Source organism: Rissa tridactyla, chromosome 4, assembly GCF_028500815.1.
Source record: "Rissa tridactyla isolate bRisTri1 chromosome 4, bRisTri1.patW.cur.20221130, whole genome shotgun sequence".
Classification (NCBI taxonomy): Eukaryota; Metazoa; Chordata; class Aves; order Charadriiformes; family Laridae; genus Rissa; species Rissa tridactyla.
The window spans coordinates 14663471-14683582 of NC_071469.1; the positions used below are offsets into that span (position 1 = coordinate 14663471).

At 37.8% G+C, this 20112-nt stretch overlaps 1 protein-coding gene across 3 annotated transcripts in view; it reads left to right on the forward strand.

Moving 5' to 3' along the window:
• Nucleotides 1-20112, forward strand: part of INSC (INSC spindle orientation adaptor protein) — a 142996-nt gene that overhangs the window by 40741 nt on the left and 82143 nt on the right. For 2 of the 3 annotated variants that reach the window (XM_054201254.1, XM_054201255.1), the window contains exon 2: nt 2285-2378. The exons of the other annotated variant lie outside the window; for it this stretch is intronic. In XM_054201254.1, coding sequence (XP_054057229.1) covers nt 2326-2378 — 53 coding nt within the window. In that variant the 5' untranslated portion in view covers nt 2285-2325. The remainder of the gene's footprint in view (nt 1-2284; nt 2379-20112) is intronic. 3 annotated transcript variants of the gene reach the window in all.

Sequence of the window (20112 nt, forward strand, 5' to 3'; positions counted from 1 at the left end):
TGGTTCCTGGAGCATAAGTGACCTCTAAGTAGGAGTTGATCATGTTTTTAAAGGCTCTCAGCCATAATATAAATGTGTGTTTTGTGGGAAGACAGCGTATAAAAAGCTGCTTTTTTTGTCAGGTTTCTAATTTATAGGGAACAGTGACATGCAATAATCTAATTTATGTCTGTGTACATTATGTCACCAATCACAAGTAATGGAGTACAAGCAGATGCTTTGATTTGTATGTGCAGAAATTGTTTTTGGGCTGAGCTAATGGTGAAGTAGCTTTAGCTTGCCAGAGGGAAGCTGTTGATTTTGTGTTGGTAGCATAAGGTAAATCCTGTGCCTGATGCTAAGCAGAAGGAGATAGCTTGTGTCCAAGAGGTCTCTACTTCTGCAGACTGATAGTCTATTTTCTTGGTTCTTTACATGATAGGATTTAGGAGAGGACACTTCATCTTGGGTATCTTGGATATTAAGACTTTATGCAGATGTGTTCATCTTTGATTAAGGGTATCTTCTCAAACGAAGGTAGTGATAATCAGCTATTTCCAGTGAATCTGATTATATGATTATTTTTATTTGGTAATCTTAAATTACTTTGAAAAAAAGACAAAAAAAATCCACTAGTAAAAAGAAATGAAGATTGTGTATTTATTCCAGTTACTAGTGAAGTCTGTGCATCATATGCTAAATGCTTTAAAAAACCAACAATAAGCTTGTTTTACAAATCTTGGTGTGTCATGGGAGCAGAAGGATGCATACTGATATTTTCATACTTGGGCAGAAGAATTTTCAAGCACAGTCTATCAAATATCTGATACTTGCAATTTTTTTAAATCAAAGGATTCAGTAACACTTAAACTGCCTACTTTTATTTTTATTTTTTTAAACAGACTATTTCCCCGTATTTCAATATACTCCTTCATTAGATGCATGGACTAAGAAGATTAAGTTTGTTTTTCCCAGGGAAATTCAGGGGGAGGGGAGGAACACAGGACAACACCATTACCAAAGCAATCTGGCACTAATAGTAGACGGAGCATGTGAATGCATTACTCTGGTTGCAATACTTTGATGTACTCAGGACAATGTTTGTGGGATCTTAGGAAAAATACAAGGACATGCATTAGCAATGAGATCAGTTTGCTAGGAAAGATGCTGAAGACCACTCTGTGTCAATTAAGAGCAATTTGGAGTGGCAAATATCTTAAATGCTGGCTGACTCAGCTTGCAGGATGTAGCCAGTTACCAAATGGCAGAATTTCACAAGCAGCTACATCAAAAACATTCTGCCTCAGTTGGTGACACGAGCAGCATTAATTTCCTGTGTAAAGTATTTTCTTCAAGAGTGAGATCCATTGATCCCAGGTTTTTCTTCACATTTAAGAAAGCATTATTTCCTCACTGTTCCTGTCTCCTCCTCCAAATTCATTCATCTCCTCCATGTTGTTCTTGAGTCATGGATTAACCTTTTCCTTCAAGTATTTTGCATTAGTTCTTCCTCTAGCCATACGTGTGAGTGGGAAGGACTTCACCTTTTCTGGTAGAATAAATCCACTCTGGCTTTTGTCGAGAATATGCATTGATCTGTAGTGGGTAACGCCCTAAAGTAAGATGGGGCTAATTAAAAGAAGAGGGAGAGATACAGCACCCCTCCTTTTTGTGAAAATGAGGAGGCTCTCTTTTTCCTTCTCTCTTGCCTCTTTCTAGTACAATAGTGTTTGAACGAGTCTCTTGGCCACCAGGTATAAAGGAAAAACATGGAGGAAAAAGACGTGTACAGCATTTCAAACTGATAGAAAAATGAAATTGTTTAACATAGAAGAATCCTATTCTTCAGTAACTTAAACATCAAGGGCCTTTCTATAAATGTAGTACTAAATGATCCTGAAATCATATAAGCATACGCTTGCTTTCTCTTGCAGTCTTTCTCACAATAACCTGAAAAATTATAACCATACTAAACAGATTTCCTCCAAAATTCAAGTTAATTCAAAATAAATGAGTCTAAATAATAACTCGATATTAACTCAATATGTTCAACCCAGATGGCTCTACCTGTGCAGTAGTCCAGGAAGTTCAGGAATATGCAAACCCTGCGTTGCTTATGCTGTGAAATATACTTAATGGCCTTGGCTAAATGCTGGAGTTGTGTAGTAGCCTGAGGAAAAGAAGCCTTTTGAATTGTTTTTAATGAGTTAGCTCCACAGATCTGTAGGAGGAGGTCGTGCCGCCCTGGACTGAAGAGGCCCGAGTTCCCCTAGTCTTACTAAACGACTGTTTGTTTTCTTTCTAGATTGCAGCCTATGGAGAAGTGCACATAAGAATAGGATAAATATGGCTTTTAAGGGCGAGGACCACTTAGATTCCCTTCCATTACCTGTTCAGCGGTAAGTGGTGCACTTTGTCATCCAGGCTTGAGTGATTAAATGCCTCTAAGGCTGCAGCTGCACTTCCCTTTGAGGATCCAAAGATGCTTAAAAACTCATTTTTAAACTCAGTTTTAGGTAATGTTCATGCAAAATGTTGAGAATTAATGTGGAAATCTGGGGTGCATTTCTCAAGGTATTTGCAAATTTGTATACCTGCAATTTGGTAAATCATGACAGTGAATATGCAGTCATCATTTTAAATGAATGAACATGTTTGCAGTAGAGATGTGACTGTATTTACTGGACCAGTTCTTTGGCATGATGGAAATCACCGGAACACTCTGCACTCTCTGAAGACTGCTGAAAACTATGAATATAAATTTCTTTAACCTGTTTGACTTTCATCAGTTGTAGCTATGGTAATAATATGAAGGTTGTAGTTTCAAAATAACTAACAAGATTCAAGGATTATTATTTTCTTTATTGTTCCTGTAACCAACCCTAAGTTGTATGCCTCTCTCAGGATTCCAATTCATGCTCCTGCTTTCGTGAAAGGGACTTGAATTAACTTAAAGGCTTGCACTGTTTTGTCCTGTCACAGGGAAAAGATAACACAGATCCAACTGAGGTTAGTCCTGTGTAGCACCACAACCATGCCTTGCTTCATGTTTAAGTCAGAATCTTTCAGAAGTAAAAGCAGATACATGCTGAAGCAATAATATCTGTCTCCACAGGAAAAGTGTACCATACACATAAAAACTGATTCTAAGCATTTCCACAGCAGCCATTAAAGTCAACAGTTATCTTGGGTGTATAAGGAATTTAGAACTGGGACTTTAAACCAAGTCTCTGTTGTGTGAATTGTTGTATACACTCTTATCTCTCCTCAGATTTTGTGGGAAATCACAGCTTGTATTGAAAAGTCTCTAGAGTACTGAGTCACTATGCTAGTCGTTTTCTAACATACCGTCAGACCTACTTTCTCTAATTGACATCTAGACTGCTATGGGTACAGTATTTAAAACTATACAGTGTCCTGAGAAAAAAAATCAAGTTATTGCTACAGAAACTTTATTTGCTGTTTCAGTGACTTAGGAACTTACAATTAGTGATAGCTTTGTCTCTTAGGAGAGAAAACAATTGGAAATAGATCACTTTTATAAAGAACTGATCTAGCTACTCTCCAAAAACAGTCAGTAGTCCTACGTAAATCACTTTACAGGACCATAAAAAAAAAATTATAAAATCTCTTGCCATCAGTGATGGCCAGTTCACTATAGCATGTGAAGTGTGTATATATTCCTTAGAGATGCATATAACCCCATACTTCTGTAGAGTTATGTTAGTATAGCTTTTGAAAAATGTTGTGATCCTTCCCTCACATCTTTCTATTGGTATTGTTTTTCCATATATATTGCTGGTGAGTTTTTGCAGATGGGAAAGCCAATGTAAACGAACCTGCCTTTCTCTTCTGCCCCTTCCCTGCCTCCTGTGTAATGAAAGTTCATTGGCCTTTTTGTTTTCTTTAAGTTAAAATGGTAATTTACACAGGTTTGGGTTTTGTTTTTTTTTTTTTTTTTTTTCATTTTACTCATGGTTTCTTGTACTTTCCATACTGGATAGTAAACCAAACTTACTTGGAGTGCAGAATCTGAAGTTATTCAGCTAAAGAAAGAGTACTCATAATAAAAAGTGAAATAGAACACCATTTTGGCTTCTCGGATTACATGTTCAGTGTTGCAATTGTGAGGAATACAGTATGATTAGCCATATTTTTAAAAAAGGAATAGAGGAAGGTCTTGTATGGAAATTGCCATCACCAAAAATACTCCCAAACAAAATCAACAAAAACAAACAAACAAACCCCCAAAAACCCAAGCCAAAAAAAAAAAACCTTCATCTTGCTGAAAGATGTTGAAAGTTGGGCTATATAGCTTGGAGGTACTCTTGAAAATGAAGTGGGGGTGGGGGCAGGGAGAATTTGTCTTCCTGATCTTCAGAAATGCAATATTGCTGGACTGTCTGATAAACATTGTCTGAAGTTCCTTACAGCTTCAAATATGAAAGATAATTCTGGAGATTATAATTTCAATTCACATACAAACAAAGGGCAATGCTGATTATTTAAAGGAGAAACCATTGTTTGTTTATAAAAGATCAATACTTTGAGTATGAGGACCAGGAAGATAAACCTGATAGGTGCCTATATTTAGTTTCTTTTTCCTGGTTTTAATACTATCTTGTTTTCTGGTGGAAGTTTACATCATCATTGGGATATAGATGAGAATTTTTATCACTGCTTCAGGCGAAGGAGGTGAGTCAGAGAAAGTAGACAAGGCTTTCAAATCTCTAGGTACTTGTGGTTAAGTACTTTGTAGCGTTTAATCTCTCAAAATCGCTTCCTTGGTTTGATACCCCAAAGCTGGAGAAGTTTGCCATAAGGGACTTCTGTAGCAGAGCCAAAAATAGAACCCAAGTTTCCTGTCTCCCAGTTCTTAACCGAAAGACAGTCCTTCCTCCTTTTGTTACTTTCTTCCTTTTTTTGTTGAACTAAAGATCTGAGACCTATGAAAAAACAATATGACTGAGGTCATCCCATGCATAACTATAGCCTTGCATTGCTCTTTAAAGTGTGCTATATATTTGCAGGTGTTTTGGTTTCTCTAGAGGATCTGCTTAGGTATCCTGTTATATACATTAAGATTAACATGCCCTCTATCATTAAGAATATCAGTGTTAGAGTATCTATCAGCTCTTAAGAAATGTGAGTTTCTTCCAGTATGCCTTTTAGGGTTTTTTTAGCCTACTTTTCGTTTGTCTTAAGTTTTTTGTTTCTTGCAGTGCTATTTTTGTATGTCTGCATGGTAGGTAACGTGGTAGCTGGAGATCTGTTCACTGTGCATGCACACTTCCTCTGGTAAAAGGAACTGTACAACCTGTAGTGACTACATCTGATCTGTACACTATGTAAGATGGAAATTACTGAAGGAAGGAGATTCATAAAAGGACTTAAAAAAAAATCCTGGTATAGGCACAACTTTACAATGGAAACAAGAACGTGGTTAATGTAAGAAAAGTATGCCTTTTAAGTCCAGGTAGAATTGTAATCACCTTGCCCCAAACTCAAGTTTACTGAAATAAATGCAGTAGTTTTAAAAAAAAAAACCCACCAAAATTTGGGAGTTGGTATTTTACAGTGTCATACACAAAAATCAGTGTGTTCTTTAAGTTCCAATTTGAAACCTTTTCTAAAGTAATAATTTGTGCTGAGAAATGTTCTTCTCTAACATGCAGCAAGAGTAGGGCTTTAGAAGGGTCTGTGTGAGAAGCCTCCACATAGCTGAGACAGCAACAAAGCAACAGACCTATTGCAAGGTCCACAACATGATGGCCCTTGAATTAACAGTAGTTTAAGGTATAGAGAGATAAAGTGGAGGAGACACTGAATTTCATAGTATAAAAATTTGAGGTCAGCTTTTTCTTGTCTATGAGAAAAAATATTGTTCTGCCTCTGTGTTTCCTTGTCTGGTTACGTATAAAAGCAGATGAAATTGATATTTGGAGATTTATAATGTGTTTGTCCCCTTAGATCCAGAGGGATGACTTGGGCAGGGGGGAGCAGGGGGCGTTAAAGAGTGAGGACTTGCAGTAAAGGAATAATTTATTGAATAGGTTCAAAATCCAAGGAAAATACTGAAGGATTTAATGAATCCACAGTGAGAGAGAACCCAAAACTTTATTTTCACAGCAGGTGATGTCAACTGGAATACCATCTCATTGCAGACTACAAGGAACTCTGAATGAATTGTCATCCAGAGGGACCTTGACAGGCTAGAGAGATGAGTCCATGTGACCATCATGAATCATGAAGTACAACAAAGTCAAGCGCAAGGTCCTGCACCTGGGTCAGGGCAGTCCCAAACATGGATACAGGCTGGGCGATGAATGGGTTGAGTAGCCCTACAGAGAAGGATTTAGGGGTATTGGTGGATGAAAAACTGAATATGAGCCAGCAAAGTGTGCTCATAGCCCATAAAACCAACAGTATCCTGGACTGCATCAAAAGAAACGTGTCCAGCAGGCCAAGGGAGGTGATTCTGACCCTCTACTCCACTCTGGTGAGACCCCCCACCTGGAGTGCTGTGTCCAGCTCTGGAGTCCTTAGTACAAGAAAGACATAGACCTATTGGAACAGGTCCAGAGGAGGGCAACAAAGATGATCCCTACCTGCCCTATTGGGACAGGCTGAGAGAGCTGGGGTTGTTTAGCATAAAGATATATAAAAAAATCTTTGTAAATTAAGACACGTTTCTGCCTGTCCAGGAACTGAATTATTTCAAGGACTATTCACATCATATTGTACACCTAGAGCTTCATGTAGCCCCTGTACAGCTGAGAGAAGGTGTTTTGAGAACATTGAGTTTGAGGTATAAGACATGTTAAGAGCCTTTCAACATGTTTAATATTGTGTTTAGATGTTCTTTATTAAGAAATAGAACCCCAAACAGGGCTGTCAGGAAAAGAATGGAACCACCTATTGGGTTTCTGTCCCTAGAGTGTCTAAAATTTCACAAATACTGGTTGATTTAGTCCTCAGAGTTGAAGGCAGGGAAATTATGTTATCCAGTCATAAAAAGCGAGTCTTGGACAAAATTGTGTAGGTATGTTCCTTTTTATTTAGCTAGGCAATGATCTCTTTCCCATTGTAGGGTGATGTGAATCTGTAGCTATTGATGTCATCTGTTCATCTGGCCTTAGGTTCAGGTTAAGTTCTGGTTTTGAATGAATTTTGGTTGCATGTGTGTTCATTTGGTTGCATGTGAGTTCATTGAAACGTTTCCTGTTGGGTTGTCTACCTATTTTCTTAGATATGAATCCCTCGAATGATTCCTAAGGATGTGACTTCTGTGAATTAACCTGAATAAAGTTTATTACCTTTTATCTCATTCTGGTCTATTCTTTTTTTTTAACCATCTCAGTTCTTGTTACCTTTCTACTTCACATCTGCATAGTTTCTGCACCTTGTTACCACTTCTGTTACTAGTGCCAGTCCTCACAAGATTTGCCTTACTTTTTCATTTTTTTCATAGCACCTTGACTCTTCAAGAATGAGCAATCCATTTGTAAGCATGCACAACTCTGACTGGGCTCAAGTTCAAAATTAATCATAAAATCACATTTAAGTACAACTGCTTTAAATGTTTTGTCCAATCAGTGATTGTGTATGTCCTTACACTTTTTAGACGTCCTCTATAAGTGCAGAATTCTTTCTATTTCATGTTTTCTTACAGTGTGTGCTGCTGATAATCAAGGGATTGTTCTGTGTCTCTTGCTTTTCCCACCTATGTCTGCAAATTGAACTTCCTGTCTGACAAGTACTCCATGCAAAGTAGAAAACAACATTTGTATTTCCTGTTTGTATTTTACAGGCTACTTACTGTGCATAGATCTTGCCCTGATAACTTGAATCCTACATTCCCTATAATCAATTTTATTTGGATATTGTCAGGAACCTGTATGTTGTGGCTATTTTAAAGCGTTCTGATAAAAACTGTAAGAAACTCTAAAGAAGAAATGCATGTTATCTGTAATACTAGAGCCAGAGCTGAAGATTTTCAGAGTTCAAAGTTCAGTGTGCTTATATGGGTCTATGAATTGCTGCTCTATGAATTTTTAAAAACCATTCAAGTATGGAATGCTTGCTGGGGAATTGAAAACTTTTTTTGAAAAACCTCCTTTTTCAGTAATCTGTATGAATAGAATACTACAGAAGAAAAGATGGTGCTTTGCCAATAATGCAATAAAGTTACCTTCTGGTGACAAGGAATAAATTCAGTTATTGCATAGCTCAAGGCGCTAATGCTGCCTCATTTAATGACCTTGTATTCTTTTCATTTCAATCAGTTACCCTGTAACAATTCAGCAAAGAATTCTATAGCTTCATAAAGGGAGTTTACCTTACTATGAATTATTTTGGATTTTAGTGATTTATATTCCACCTGTAACCAAACTGAAAGCTGGGTTGTTTGTGGGAGTTTTCATGGTGGCTGTTAAAACAGATTTGTGTATCCCTGTGGTCCTTCTGGGAAGGTTTTTCAGATATGCTAGTTGACTGGATCCAAAGGATGATGTTAGTAAAGTAGCAATTATTGATTTGCCATCATTTGGTGGCATTCATGAGGAATATGAACTCAACAGATTTTTATTTTTTTCTTTGAGTCCCTGGGTAAAATATCTCTGTTCCTATATTCAGGATGTTAAAATGTAGGTCAGCAGTTTAGCTCACAGGCAGTAAAAATAATTGCTGCATTTTTGGGGTGTGCAAGTCTGCCAGAATGCAAGATTTTTTTCCGAACTTTTTCATTCTGATAGTTTTATCACTATATCTTTATATTCAGTTGTATAACATGCTGTAGAAAGGTATTATATTACTTCCCAGAGCTATGCTGTAAAATATTTTATGTTGAACTGTGGAAGTCACAAAAGAATTTTGGCTTTTAACCTGAGGGAAATTTGAGTTTGTCCATTATAATGATTATGAAGTTATGGATACTTTAAATTGTGAACAAATTCATAGAATCATAGGGTTGGAAGGGACCTCTGGAGATCATCTAGTCCAACCCCCCTGCCAGAGCAGGGTCACACAGAGCAGGTTACACAGGAACGCATCCAGGAGGGTTTTGAATGTCTCCAGAGGTGGAGACTCCACCACCTCCTTGGGCAGCCTGTTCCAGTGCTCTGCCACCTTCAAAGTACAGAAGTTCCTCCTCATTGATGAATTTAAAACAGTCTGTTCAACTGTCCTCACTAGACATTTCATTAAAGTTAGTGTTTCAAATTTGTGTCTTGCTGTTAGTTGGGAACTTTTTTAAATGATCAAGCACCTTCTTTCATCCTTAAAGACAATTAAGAATTTATCCTGAATCCCTCTTGTCAGGGTTAGTAGCATGTTTTGTAGTATGTGGCACATAAGCACTGTAAAGAGGTCAAGCTAGTGCTGGTATAGCCTTTATCATAGAAGAATTTCAGCTGATTATTTTCAGAATGCATATTTTGAAATGTGGGATTCTACAGAAAATACTCTTCTTTTTTTGTGTACTAGAGAAATAGCAGTGCCCATCTGCCCGATGAATATCTTGTATTTGGGACTTGGTATCCTTTTCAGAAAGGACCCTCAAATTTATGTCTTTGAAATAATAGCGACAGAACTAGCCTGAATGTTAGGTTACCTTATCTGCCAGACATAAATGATGCTTTCTGTCTGTATCTTCACAACTATTGAATTAAATTGTTATTGTGACATTAAATTCTGTCAACTTTACACCCTGTAGCTAGCTCTTCTAGCTATTGTTTTATGGCTTTGACTCCATGGTTTGTGCTTCTCTGCACATTTTCCCTGGTACTAGCAATACCTTTTCACAGAATTCATATGCTGTTTGTGGTCAGTTATGTTTACTTGCATTCAGATCTTCATTATATTTCTTTTTTTCTGCAGTATATTTTAGATGAGATGCTGATCAGGTTTTACGCATATTCTACCACTCCTGTTGGATGTCTGTGCTTTGTTTTCAGAAGACAGTCTTGCTGTTTATGTCTGTGTTTAAGGTTTTATCTTGCACCTGGGAGTCTTCTTCCTTGTTTGTGAATCTAACATTGTGAATGATGCATTAATTGACACAAATGCTTTGATTTTTTTTTTTTTTTTAGTCTACGGAGTGTTTTTACTGCAGTTTAATAATTGTCTGCTTCGCGTCGTCTTCTAGTAATGTAGATGGATTCTTGGAAGTTTGGCATATATAGCTGTACCATGAGAAGCAGATGAAATTTTTTAATTGTAAAGTAATTTTATTTATATTGTCATCTTAGTTCTTAAACTCAGAATTTTATTTTGGTATTGTCTGCCTGTTATTATAATCATTGACACTTTATACCGGTTTTAGCATTAACAGTCTTCCCTCTTAGCTCACAGATGGTGCCCCGTATCTCCCACCTCCCCCCAGAAAAAGGATAAAAATCAGCCTGCAACTGTTTACTTTTGATAAAATCTTAAATAAAGCATCCAGACATCTTGTTTATTTACCATGTCTTGCTTATTTGCCGCAAAGGCTTAGGAAAAACCTTCTAAAACCTACCGTAAAAGTTAAATAGCTCTTTTGAGTTGTTGTTGTGCAATAATGCTATGTTGTTGTGTAATAATGTTTCAGCCGTGGGTAGCTGGTAGGAGCCACATTCTTGCCTTCTGTATTGTCTATGTGAGCTTCCTGGCATCAAAGAATACTAAGCCTGAACCGCAAGCGCACTCTTTTTGAACCCAGTGTATTAGCTGTGGGGAAGGGATGTGTGGAAGGAACTTCTCCCACCAACTGTATGGCTAAGAATGAAAGAGAAATACAGAGTAAGAAACAGTAGAGGATGACAGGGTGAGACCATCATGATAATTTGGTAAGTCTTGTGACGTGCAAGATAAGGAAGAGTGAAACTTGCACTTAAGAGGGGAGGAACTCAGAGGACTGTGTCTCACAGAACTCAAGCTTGTGCCTTGCAATCGTGTCTCATGTGGTTACAGAGCAGTGCTATGTGCCTGGCAGTGATGCTGTGCTCAAGGGGTTGAGGCTACTCTCAGACACTGTCTACTGGGTGTAAGAAGCAGTGAACAAAAAATGGTAAAGTTGGCATCAGTAGGTCATCCTGAAACTAACTTCATCCTCGTTCCTATTCTGCTCCACAAGAGCACAAGAGTGCCTCAAACCCTGCCTGGGAACTGTACAGACACCTTTTTTTGCTGCGCTGTCTGCGGTTTTTGGTGTGAATCTTAGAAAATTTTATTTTGGATTTGTTAGCAAGTTTGGTCATGCATGGAAGAGATTGCAAGTTATAAGGAGTCTTCAGGAAGACAAAGTTAAGTAGAATTTGTTGTAAATGGTACAGCTTACAAGGAAAACATAGAGCCTGCAGTGTCTTATTTTTGACTTGATTACTTTCCAGGTGTTTCTGAACTTTGAGAAATTACAGTAAGGACTGTGTCTTTGTTTTTTCCATTTACAATGTAAGGTTAGTAGTAATCTGTTTTGCAAAACTATTGTGAGACCTTGACTTTCTATGCAGTTTTATGTGTATCAAGCAATCTGAATTTAATGTTCTACTGGCAAGAATAAAGATCCATACTTTAGTCTCATTTTAGCAGCTAGCCCGTGTTGTTGTTGTTATCATGTAAGTAATGTAGCTGGAATTATTCTTGTTAGTCCTGGAAGGCAATTAAGGATGAAATCCTGTCTGTGGACTTCAGTATATCCAAAGTATCTTTCCTGTATAAAATGCAAGCTTTGTTGAAGCGTTCCAGGGACATTCACCTTCACTGTGCTAACCAAGAGGGAAAAGACCCAAGTGGTCCTCCTTAACAGGAATACTGCTTCATGCAACTCAAGGTCAAAATAATGAAGGGATCCTAATGCTCAAGAAAGAAGATTCATTTAATTTGTTACTGTCTTATTGTGAAAAAAAGCAGTGTTGCCATCTGTCTTCAAAAGGGCAGTAAGGTTTGTTGAAATTTTAGTTTCGACTTGAGCATTATTCATCATTCCTCCTGATTCTACCCTGGTTTTACTGCTGATTAATCTTACTTTAGGCAAACCACTCTATCTTTGTGTGTCTTTCCTTCCTTCACCTCACCTGGGGAAGCGCAATAGAAGTCCTTATTAGCCTATCTCCACAAGTTGCTATTTTAATGATACTTATATAGTACTCAGTATGTTATGACCTCATATGCCTGATATGTGTGTATCATCATAATGCACTGCTGCATGTTTGTAATGTTGAATTACTACCTAGCAGCTTCTTTTAGTAAATGCAAAGAGTATGTTTCTGTTCACAAAATCTAACTTGTTCCTTCCATGTGTTGTATTTTACTGTCATTTTCACAGTGGTGTTGCCTGGCAAGAGAGTTCACTGAACTCTCTTTACAACCATGGCTATAAGAGAGGATGATGATTAATAACCCATATCTTGTTATTTCTGAGATGTTTTCCCACAATCTGATTTTAAAAAATAAATCACTTCATTAAGGATATTTTAATGATCTTACTATGACTTGTCTTCTCAGATATTTATTAGAAATACTAGTACCATATTGTGTTAAATAGAATATTTGTCACTTCAGTTCACATTTCCTGGGAAGTTCTTCCTTACTTAATTGCCTGGTATCTCTTAATCTGGTTCACTGCTGCCTGGGGATGGTGGGAGGATCTTGTCATCAGTTGTTCAGTAACCTGTAATGAGCAAATTTAAGAAAGCTGGCAGAACAATGCTACAACTTTGTAAATGGTTTTTTGCCTTTTTCTCCTTTTTGACAAATAATATCATGATCTTAAGAAATGTGCTGGCCTGACCCCATTTCTAGTCTCATTAAATTTGCTAGCGTCTGTTAGTGGTTGGATTTCTGAACTCTTATTAACCCTGAGGGATTTGGAGTGATGCAGTGAAATGCATACAGGAGTTTAATATTAAACTGAAATGTGTCTGATAGCAGTGCTAGTTGATTCTTTTTGTTTCTTACAGTATTTTAGAGAATGTGATGAAGTGTGTGTACATATATATATCTCATAGAATCATAGAGCGGTTTAGGTTGGAAAGGGCCTTAAAGATCATCTAGTTCCAACCCCCTTGCTATTTGCTAGACCAGGCTGCTCAACGCCTCATCCAGCCTGGCTTTGAACATTTTCAGGGATGGGGCATCCACAACTTCTCTGGGCAACCTGTGCCAGTGTCTCGCCACCCTCATGGTGAAAAATTTCTTCCTGATATCTAATCTAAATCTACCCTCTTTCAGTTTGAAGCCAATACTCCTCGTCCAATCACTACATGCCCTTGTAAAAAGTCCTTCTCTAGCTTTCCTCTAGGCCTCCTTCAGATACTGGAAGGCCACTATAAGGTCTCCCCAGAGCCTTTTCTTCTCCAGGCTAAACAACCCCAGCTTTCTCAGCCTGTTCTCATAGCAGAGGTGCTCCAGCCTTCTCATCATCTTCATGGCCCTCCTCTGGACTAGCTCCAACAGGTCCACGTCCTTCTGGTGCTGAGGGCTCCAAAGCAGGACACAGTGCCCTAGGCGGGATCTCACCAGAATGGAGTAGAGGGGCAGAATCTACTTTTATTTTTATATACATGTGTGTGTATATATATATATGTTATTTTATTTAGGCCGATATGCCTAAAGGACTATAGATATGTAATCTTTTACTTGTTTTTAAAGAAAAAACTTTTTATTGTCTTGCAGGTATAGACTATGCCTCAGGTATTTGAATTTTTTATCTTGCCTTTTATGGGTACTTCATTGTTGAAGTTATTCCAGGGGTACAATGGAAATATAGAAAACATCAACGAACATAATATTCTTTCCAGCTAAAGTTAATAGAAATATTTTTCCATTGTCTTAAGTGGCAGCAAGACAGAGCTCAGAATAAAGATTAGACAGGAGTAAAATGGGGGAAAGCTGAAAAAATAAAGGAAAAAGGGAAGAACGAGGAAATGGTATCAAAGTAGACTGAGGTTTTTCAATGGATGGCAAGATAGTTGAAAGCAACTTTTGGGGAGTGCTACAGAGCAAAAATGTCTTGTTCAGTATCAGCTGTGCACACATACATATTTGATTTTAGAATTTACCTACTTTGCATTTTGAAATTAACTTTGTAGATTCAGTTTGAAATACATGATGCAGGAAGTAAGTTACTTTGCTACAGCAATGAAAAATTATTTTTTTATAGTATTTATTCAAGAAGGGTAAATTAATTTGGCTTATCTGTAGTTTTAAATAAATAAATTGAAAAGTAAAGGACATCGCATGCTTATGAATCTATGGTTTCTAACTAGCTAGGGAGTAAATATTCACAGTGCGATATTCCATCAAATTTTTCATTTTAAAAAATATTCTGATGAGTTCAGAGCAGAAAGTGTACTGCTAACTGAGAGAACTAAATGGTAACTTTTAACCATGTCTGTTGTCTCCCAACACCAAAGTCTGCCAGTGAAGTCACTACACTGGCAATGAACAGGGTGGTCTATGACTTCTTTGAGATTACCACCAGCTGATGGTCAGAGAGAATCAGATATTCTTGTCACAGAAGGTTTCTACCTTCTCTGCCCTTGTAGCATAGTTAAGAAGCTTTGAAAAAGTAGCCATAATGTTACCCTTTTTTTGGTGCAATTTTTTTTTTTTTAAATCATGTGAATATCATTAGAAATAGATTTTTATTAGATTGCAATTAGAATTGTATCATCTTCATCGAGGGGAAGCAATTTATATATGAAGAGTGTGATCTTTATTCAGTGTATGAAATTACCGTTACTGTTCACTATTTCACATTTGATTTCCAAGATTTAAATAAATCATAGCATTGAGGAATAATTTGTTTTGGAAAGAATTTAATGAAATATAGTTACATCTGCTTGCACAGGCTACCTCTTTCTCTTTCTTCCTTCTTATTTTTTTTTTTATGTTGATACTTTTCATATATTTGTAGACTGGTTTTCCAGACTTTGGTCAAATTGACTTTGATGTATTATGTGTTAGCCAATTTGCTTCAGGGATAAATGTGTGTGTGTGTGTAAATAAAAAGCAAAAGATTACTGGAATCTGGAAGCAGTAAAATCAGCTAATGATGCCTATTCAGATTGTTATTCTTATTTGTCAGGATCCCAAAGTAAGGGAACCATAGTTGTCTGCAGACTGACTTATAGGCCAGGCTTGAATTCTGGGCCAGTGGCTTCAGAATCCAAGATCAGAGATTTCTATGTTTTGTGCCATTGATGCAAAATGTCATTTTTTCCTTTATTTTGTGAACTTTTTTTTTTTAAAAAGCCACTTTCAAAACTAATTCACTTAAGTCCAATTATTAAGGCTAAAATTTTCAGTATAAAATCTGGCATGCTGGCCTGTCTTCAAGGCTTAAAGGATGAGACCTTGGCAGTGACCTAGTGAATCTTACAAGCATCCAGCCTGCAGCAGCCAAGAGTCCTTTATTCACAGGTGTTTAAGTTCAATTCCCAATCTTGAGAATATCATTGAAGTCCTTAGGTTTCCAGATTTCAAGTAATAATATTTGTATGCTACTATTGTAACACTTTCTTATAGTCAAGCGCACCCAGTGGGAAGTCAGGATGGAGAAATATGGCAAAGCAATGTCTCTTCATAAATATTTTTTTTATGTTCTTTTGACAGAAACTTCTCTCAGTAACAGTTCAGGCATAAAGCTAATTTTTCCATCTCATTTAAAAGGAAGCAAACTTTTCTTAAGCCTGTCAGAACTTCCTGTGGCACAGCCCTGATGTGGAGGGGTAAGGGCTGTGTTTATGTTGTGAGAATGAATCAGGGAAGTGATTAGATCGGAACACTCCTGGTTTTGCTGGGTAGAGAGTCTAACCCCATATTGCTCTTGGCTGAAGTACCAGGAACAACCTGGAAAGAAATGAGTGTGCTAATGCCAGCAGAAAATCAGATAATTTTTTTTTTTTCCTCCCAAGCATTTTGTTCTGTTCCAGAGGGCTGTAATTGCACTGAACGTTCTCTGTGGTTCAACTGCTGGGTGAGGGGTTCACCTCAGTACTTTTGAAAAAGTATCTTTTTCTCAGTAAAGTGTAAAGACAGTTCAACTGAGTAAACTGCTACACAGCTGTCGTGGTGTAGAAGAGGGGAGAATTTCAAAGTGTGCATTGTTCTACTGTAGTTCCAGTTCCTGCAAATGCAAGGCGCTCAGTAAATGCTCAAATTGAGCATTTTTTTTACTATTTAAATGGACACCTCAATATCGATGTACACACCTCTTCAACTGATCCCACAACCAAAAAAACTGAATTTGGATTTTTAATTTAAATGTCTGCTGTGACATGAGAAGCAGGGACCTTGCTCATCATTTGCTCCAGCAACCCATAGTTTGGGTTGCATGAACCAACCCTCCACAGCCCGCCTACTGAACAGCTGCCCACAGGAAGCCTTGCAGGACTGTAAAGTGCTGCACTGTAGCATCCAAGAGTAGATGTGCTAGAAGACCAAGTGTGGAGGACGTTTGCAGGCACACAGCACCACCAGTGCTTTGTGTGTTCTATAAGGACTATGGTGACAGAGGTGAAAGCTAAAGCAAACTGACATGTGCTATGTCTGCGGTAGGGTCAGAGCTATCCTGCAGTTGCATCCACTCTCAGGCTTTTCTAGTGCCAGCTAGGATGAATCAGGCCCCATGTCTTCATGAGGTGAGAAACTGGAGTAATAAAGTTTTATTACTGTCTTTATAACGATAGACAAGAGTTTAAGCCATTTCGCCTATTATCTTTGTGAACTTCCCAGCACCTAAAAATGATACTTCTCTCTGTTTAAATTAAATTTCAGTGTGTGTATGTGTGTGCTGGTGGGAGAAATAGCAAAGGTCTTTGGACAGTTCTGATGTTCTTTTTCGATTAAAATTTAGGACAGGATTTGGCTTTTTAATTCGACACCACATAGGGATCTGTATGATACACATTCAGTACACACTCTATTCATAGTACAATGGCACAGAAAACTTGATTTCAGTTTATTCTTCTAACGAATTTGTACAGGATCTCGTGCCTCTACACAGCAGCTTAAACTGCATTTGGAAGAAATGAAAAGGGCTCCATATGTTTCAAAAACTTAATGCAATTCTCTGTCTATCTTCTCTTCTTCTATCTTTTGTGTGCATTTTTTGAGTGATCCATTCTCTTTGAGAGTTACAGTTTATTTTGTACATATTACTTTTTCTCCTGCTGTCCCCCCACTGTGTCTCAAAGAATGCTTTTGCATCATTGCTCTTTCCATTTTGTTATGCATGATGCTTTTGACAGCAACGCTTGAGCTGACATTTTCTTAGAATTGCTTACAAAGACAGGTGACAAGGAAAACCAAAACTGTGCGGGGAGGTTGTCCCTCCATTTGTATTGCCTTTGTACATATTTGGTACTGCGTCATTATCTTTCTCCTCCTATTCAGCATTTCATCTGGACCCTTCAGTTCCTCAATATGTCTTTGTACATGGACACATGCCCATGTTTTAAAGTATGCTTACACAGAGGCCCATATGAAGAACACGTAAAGCCACCCTTAACACTTTTCATATGCTTCTCCACTGGTTGCTTGTTTCATACTCCAAAGAAACACCTTTAGCAAAAAGTTATCACCTAGGAATTAAATCAGGAAAGATAAAACTGATAAGCTGGAACATGTATAATATTTCACAAACATAATACAGGAATCATTACATGCTTTCTGAAGGTATATTAACTTTAGCTTTATTTGAACCTATATATAGCCTCCAATCATTCTTACGCTGGAGTGCAGCATCACTGCTTCCCAAATTAGGTCCTTAAGTCATCTTTAACCAGAAGTGAGCTTAGTTATCTTTTATATCTCAAAGAGCTTTAACAGTGAAAACAGCCCATTATCATTAGAGGTCTGTATACATCCCTGCAGCTTGTTAGGACAAGTTTTCCCTACTTCAAGCAGATAAATGTGGTACAGATTAGCTAATTTATTATGGTTACATAAAAGAAGACTGTTAGGATTTCAGGCATTCTTTTATGTCAGAAATAGTCCAATGTTTTGCTAATAGGCAGCAAAAAGCTGCTGATATTTGCCTTAAGACCATTCTCCAAGCTTTTGTTTCTTGGAGCCTGTGAAGCTGTGGTCCCCAGAATGCTGTAACTATTAGGCACCTGTGGAAGGGGTAGGCAAACGGTAGACCAAGCTGTTTACAGGTGAAGAGGTGGTCAAAAGGTACCCTAACCTAATAGTAGTGTGACCCAGAGATTATTTAGCATGTCCCAGAGAATTCCTTTGAGAACCTCTTTTCTGTAGTTTTCTCAAGAAATATGAAAGTAGAAAGTTGAATGAATCTTGTATGCAGGTGTAAGATGGTTATTTCACAACTGCATATGTCTGTGAATAAAATGAAGGGAAATAAGGTGTTGTAGGATTGTTTATCAAGTCTTTGCATTGTTGTACACCAAATTAACAGGAATTCTGAGTACAGTTAGCTGAGAAATGGTTCTTCTGTTTGAATATTTCAAATGTATTTTTTTTTACCTCTGCATAAAGATAGTGTTTCTTATCTATTCCGCTCAAGTATATTAACCAGCAGAGGAAAATCTTCCCTTCTCCCAGACAGCTTCTATTTCCCCCCCCAAAAACCCTTGAAATGGGGACTTGAATCCAAGCTCAATATAAATGCCCTAATATTTTTCTGGATAAACATGTATATATGTACTGATAGGCAAATGGTTCCAGCAGAATCTATTGCATGAGACTAACATTAGAACAGCAAACAGCTAGTGGATGGACTATGAAGTTAAAATGTGTTAAAGGAACCACTTTGTGGCCTGAATCAGGAAATATTTGGCCTGTTATTAACCCACAGGTACTGAGTTTTTGACTAGCAAGGTTTGCATATATGTGCACTGTTCATTGTTACTGCAAGTTTTCTGGTACATAAAAACTGGTCTGACAAAAAAAAAATAAAAAGGGGGGGGGAAGGAAACAAAAAAAATGCTCAGAAAATAGTCATCCACTGCCAGGTTTGGTGTATTAAAAAGCATTTTGATATTTGGTCTGTAGTCTAATTGATCTAGCAATTACTTTTTTTTTTTCATATGAATTGTTATGGTATTTAATTTAAACTATGTGTGTTTCTACAAGTTGAGCATATGCATACAATATGGACAAAAGTAAGATAATTTGACTGGCATATGCCCTGTCATAGTTTCACTCCTGTTATCGCCAGCCATCATTCCAGGCAGCTGTGAAGTACAGGAAAGACTAGTTCCAGTAAGGTTATGCTCGATGGAAAATCCAATCACATATTTCACAGAATCATAGAATGGTAGGGGTTGGAAGGGACCTCTGGAGATCATCTAGTCCAGCCCCCCTGCCAGAGCAGGGTCACCTAGAGCAGGTTGCACAGGAACGCATCCAGGCGGGTTCTGAATGTCTCCAGAATTGGAGACTCCACCACCTCCCTGGGCAGCCTGTTCCAGGGCTCGGTCACCCCCAAAGTAAAGAAGTTCCTTCTCATGTTTAGGTGGAACTTCCTATGTTCAAGTTTGTGCCCATTACCTCTTGTCCTGTTGCCGGGCACCACTGAAAAGAGCCTGGCCCCATCCTCCTGACACCCACCCTTAAAGTATTTATAAGTGTTGATAAGATCCCCCCTCAGCCGTCTCTTTTCCAGACTAAACTCATAAGAGAGTGTTCCAGTCCTCTAATAATCTAGTCCTCTAATCTAATAAACCAAGGGTGCAGTGAGACAAAGGTGATATTCCCTGAATACAGGAAGAGGATATTGTCCCATTCCTCCCCAGCCTCAGTAAGACCCATGACACTTCTATCAGTATAGCTCTTCAAACTCTCACTGTCACTCTTTAACTGGAGTAGCACAGTCTGGAGTATCCCAAGTCTTCAAAACTTCTGAGTTCAGGTCAGATGTCTGGAGGATTGAGGTGGTGGGAAAAAGGTGGGGAGGGAATAGAAAAGCAAAGAAATAAGCACAAAACCTTTCCTCAAACCAGAACAGTTGTCAGTATGCAACTGGCAAAATATAGACAGAAGATATTTAATGTTGTTTTCACTGATTTAATTATAGGAATAAGTTTGTGCCATGTAGCATTAAGAGATTTTATTTTTTTTTTACTACTTCTGTGTAGAGAATTGAATGTAATTTAAAGGAGGGAAATCATGGTAAGCTATTACTGTTTTGTT